The sequence below is a fragment of the Dacryopinax primogenitus genome (genome assembly GCF_000292625.1).
Source record: "Dacryopinax primogenitus strain DJM-731 SS1 chromosome Unknown DACRYscaffold_16, whole genome shotgun sequence".
NCBI classification, from domain to species: domain Eukaryota; kingdom Fungi; phylum Basidiomycota; class Dacrymycetes; order Dacrymycetales; family Dacrymycetaceae; genus Dacryopinax; species Dacryopinax primogenitus.
In genome coordinates this window covers 166,143-170,542 of record NW_024467213.1, presented here as the reverse complement: position 1 = coordinate 170,542, position 4,400 = coordinate 166,143, and the positions used below count along the sequence as shown (strand labels likewise).

Sequence of the window (4,400 nt, the reverse complement as noted above, 5' to 3'; positions counted from 1 at the left end):
AGGACGAGCATCTTGCAGTCGGGGTCGGCCTCGTACCGAAGCATATGGTCAATGAACGTGGTGCCAGGGTAACGGTCACTGCCGACGGCGATACCCTCATAGGTGCCGTTAGTGACGAGAGAGAGGATGTTGTTCAGCTCGTTGGACATGCCTCCGGAATTGGAGATATAGCCGACCGAGCTCGGACATGTTTGTCAACTGCACCCCAGCTCGTCCTGCGCTCGACTCCTCACAGACTCGATGATATTTTGTGAAAATTGCGATTAAGTCTTTATCTTCTTCCAATCGCTGGATTCGCGATACAAGCGAGATAGCCTCAATTGCGGTCAGAGTAACGGGAGGAAGATAGCGAATCCTTCGACATTTGTAACATCAGGTTGGTCCGTTCAATGAAGGAAGAGGTCTTGTCGTGCAGGCTTCAGTGCAGGCAAAGGAGGAAACACTCCGCTGGGATCGACAGTCGAAAGACATATTCTCCGAAGGAGCAGGAGGGGGATCGCGTTTGGTATGAAGAACGATGAACAGTCGCGCTATCGCCTCAAAGACTCGAGCGCCGTCTATTCGCGTGCGTGTCTTGGGTATTGCGTCGTCGTCGTCGATGGTCAACTAGCTGAGATCCCCAGTTCGGTATGTGCAATGTACTCCCCGTTCCAAGTGATATGTACGAGTAAAATGAGAGGCAACACGAGAGTAGGAGGAGGAGGAGATGAGATGGGCCAATCGTTGGGTCAACAAGGGCAGTGGTGGCGGATACTTCAACATGGAAGGTGCGGATACATTAAAAATCCCTGAACGGGGTGTTCGGGGTCTCTTTGCCACGCAATAAAATGAAATGCATTACCAAATGGATATCAAACGACAATGAGTAAGGCAGTGTATCGATGTCGACATCGATATCTCTGGTGGAGGCGGCGATTATGTGGCAAATCCTCCTGCTTAAGACGACGACGACGAACGGGGCCATCGACCTTCTCTAGCTCTCCTTGGCCTCAGCTCCTCTCCCTCAATCAACCACCGAATACGCCTATCGCCATTGCCCTGGTCTATCGCCTCCCACTGGTCTGTATACCTCGAAATCACGTCCACGACTTTGAGGATTTCCAGCTTGCGCGTCTTGGTTTTCCAGCCGGTTGAGTTGGCTCCAACCTGCCGGACCTCGGCAACCACCTCACAACCCCCTTGCATGTCCACTCACTGCGTACCGGCCCAAGTATAGCGTGCCCTGGGCACGTTGTTTGCTGGTGGGTGGTCACCGGGGTGTTGGGTGTTCGTGGACCGGGCCACCTGGCTCCCTTCTCCCTCTCTCATGGGAGCGTTCCGAAGCACCTCCCTCTCCGGCAACCCATACTTCTCCCTCTTCTCCTCATGCCTCTGTTCCCAATTTCCGTGGTTCTTCGGGTTTCCTAGCTTTGGACAAGAAACTGCATTGGTGATCTGGTCGATCTTCTGATGCCTGTCCCGCGAGTCTTTCCTCCAGAATGGGTAATCACACAACTGGCACGGGAAGCCCGGCGCGAACACCCCTCCGAAGACCAGAGAATTCTGGTCGAATCCTTCCCCTCCAAGCCTCAGCATTGCTCGTTCCTCCTTGAGGTGCCCTCCCAGGTGTCGTTGCAAGACGTCTCTTGAGGAAAACAAGACGTGGCATCGCTGCCGAGGGTCGTCAGGGCTGGGATAGGGGCACGCAAACCCGGTCTGAATGCTTGGCAAGTCCGTATACTCGAGCTGCTTGGGCTTGGACTTGGGCTTGCCCTTGACCTTACCCTCCTTCCTCCTCTGACAGGACGTGGTAGCAGCGTTGAGAGACCGGAGCTCGGATGCAGGAGGATCTCGAGGTTGTGCTGGCCCTGCATCGTCGTCGTCTCTTGTCAAATCGATCACCTCATGCACTCGGTGATTGTAAGCAGCCACTGGCGCTGTAACTGGAGGAGGGTAGAATGCGTTCGAGCTGGACGGCCGTTGATTCCAGCTGGATGACTTTTGCTGGGTGGTGTAACGCCGTGAGGACTCAGGCACAGGATGGAGCTCAGGCAAGGGAGGGAGCACATATCGATCATTGGTAGCGCGAGGACCGAGGAAACCCATCGGACGCGAAGGGATTGGAGGGGGAAGACGTCGATCTTCCTTGAGAAAGCGTGGAACACCTCCGATTCTACTCTCGCCGTCAAATGGTGGCTGGGCTGGGTAAGGATGGTTGGTCGGATTAAAGTTCGATGGACCGCCTTGCCGCCACCAATTTTCCAACCTGCTAACAGGCTCTTGACTGGTGTATGGTGGCAGGGGATCGTGCGTTATCCTGTCGATGCCTGGAAAGACCATAGGGTTAAGGAGATGTCCGGAGGGAAGAGTGGTGTGCTGCTGTCCTGGATGGGATGGAGCATTGGTGGCACTATGACCAGCATGCGCGGTCGTGGAGTGCAAATCAAATTTTGTATTCTTTGGCTGTGGGTGGGGTTCAGCAGTCCAGAAGTGCGTGCCGTATTCCGTGTTGTGGAGACTGTCGTACTGTCGGATGAACTGGCAGGAGGGAGCTCCGGGCCTAGCACCCTCTTGCACGTCCGTCTGTCCAACCGTGCTCTGAAGCGAATCGTATCCGGAGACTTCCCGGGAGAAGAGAGGTTCGCGCCTCGAACGGTCGTCCATGACCGTCTGAGCGCCATAGGACATACTGGGGAGGATGACATTGTGTGGAAAGGGCCGGCGCGTGGGATTCTCGCGCATGGCGCGCTCGTGCACGGCTGAGAATGAGCGTTGGGGGGGATGGTCGTGTGTACTCCGGTCATCGATCGCACCCCGAGGTGGGGTATCATGGTGCCGGAAGGGACGACGGGCAGGGGGTGCCGCATCCTCACCGTTCGCAGGAGAGCGATCTCTTCTCTTCAACATTCTTGATTGTAGGTAGATGTAGAGTCTATGTTTGTGAGTTGAACGCAGATGTAGGATGGTCGACGACGGAAGGGGAGTGAAGATACGATGTGTAGACTAGCAGTTCTTGAAAGGAAAGGCGATGATCTGCGGATTGGGTTGCCGCTCTTCCGCATGTCACGTTGTGCGGTCCAGAACGGGAACAGTCATCAGCGGCAGGGGCTAGACAAAATGAGTGGCAAGGTGAGGTTCAGGGGGTTCGGCACTTCAAGTTGACTATATTAATCTCAGCCGAAGAATCCAATGGAAGGATTAGGGAGGACAGATACATATGCCGTGGACCGAGGTGAGTGCCAGGCATGGACTTCTGCGAAGAGCGGGATCAGAGAACCCACTGGTCGCTTCACAGGCCAGCATCTTATGCCACATCTTCACGAATACTCGTGAATTTGGGTCCAATCCCAAACCAAAAAAATATTACGCTGTTTCTATAGTCAATGATTGGTGGCCTGAAGCCAGTACTTTGTGCTCCAAAACAGTTCAGCAACCGCCTTGTTTGATCATATAAAGGGTCTAACTCGGTACTACACCCACTCTCTATTTAAAGCGTCAACATTTAGACGTTTTTACTCATGGATGCAACGTGGTGACAGCAACGGTTTGCGGCAAGCCGTTGCCAAGAACCCCCCCTTTCCCCGGTTCGCCGGGACCACCGTCTTGCGAGTGGTGAAAGGTACTAGTAAATGACAAATGCTCGCTTTCACGAGATGATCTCTTTTTTTCGACTCAATAATCTAAAAGAAGCAAACCCCTTATTCGCAAAGTCCATTCTCCGAAGGTCATGTGCGCCGTGCGCCGTTTCAAAGACTCCTGAAGGGTTTTTGCTTCTCTTCGGCAAAGGGTTCGAGGTGCATCGTTGCTCACAGAATCAATTTCGTTCCGCTCCGAATCATCACACACACAGCCTCGCCTTGTTTAGGGTTTTAACTGTGGCGCTCATAGATGCAAGGAGTAATGTATATAATGAACTGAGTACGATATTTAATAAAACTGCAGGCCATGCTGTCATACACTTCGCCTTCACCAGTGCATCCATCACCACGCTCATGGTGTTGATGATGGTATTGACCGGTTGGGATCTGCGGTGAACGGGTTGAGGAAACGCCGCCCACCAGACGGGCTGGGACGGCGTACTAGTGCGAGAAGGGAAATTGCCTCCGGGAAGCGCGTTCCAGGGTCCTGAACGCGCGTCTGGCGTCTTCGCAATGCATATGTCACCTCCCTCTCGAGATCATGAACTGAACATGCTCAACATTCCTCTCACCAAATCTTAGCCACCGAGACGGACAACAAGATGGCAGCTTCAGCAGTGGATCCAAAGCCTATCCACAGGCTTGAGGAGTCACTGATCAACCGCATCGCTGCTGGCGAGGTATGTGTCGCGCAACATCGATTTGTACTAATGTCTAATGTATGCACAGATCATCCACAGACCTGCGAACGCTTTGAAAGAGCTACTCGAGAATGCTCTCGAT

At 53.6% G+C, this 4,400-nt stretch overlaps 1 protein-coding gene across 1 annotated transcript; it reads right to left on the bottom strand.

The window, feature by feature from the left end:
* Positions 1-837: 837 nt before the first annotated feature.
* Positions 838-2,948, bottom strand: DACRYDRAFT_23844 (uncharacterized protein). The gene has a single exon (XM_040773415.1). It carries the CDS (start codon positions 2,665-2,667, stop codon positions 1,192-1,194), a length of 1,476 nt encoding a protein of 491 aa, XP_040626123.1. The 5' UTR covers positions 2,668-2,948; the 3' UTR covers positions 838-1,191.
* Between the last annotated feature and the right edge of the window lie 1,452 nt (positions 2,949-4,400).

What these genes read in the sequence shown, in the direction of transcription:
- DACRYDRAFT_23844 (XM_040773415.1), bottom strand. Translation starts at nt 2,667, where the DNA reads ATGTCCTATGGCGCTCAGACGGTCATGGACGACCGTTCGAGGCGCGAA.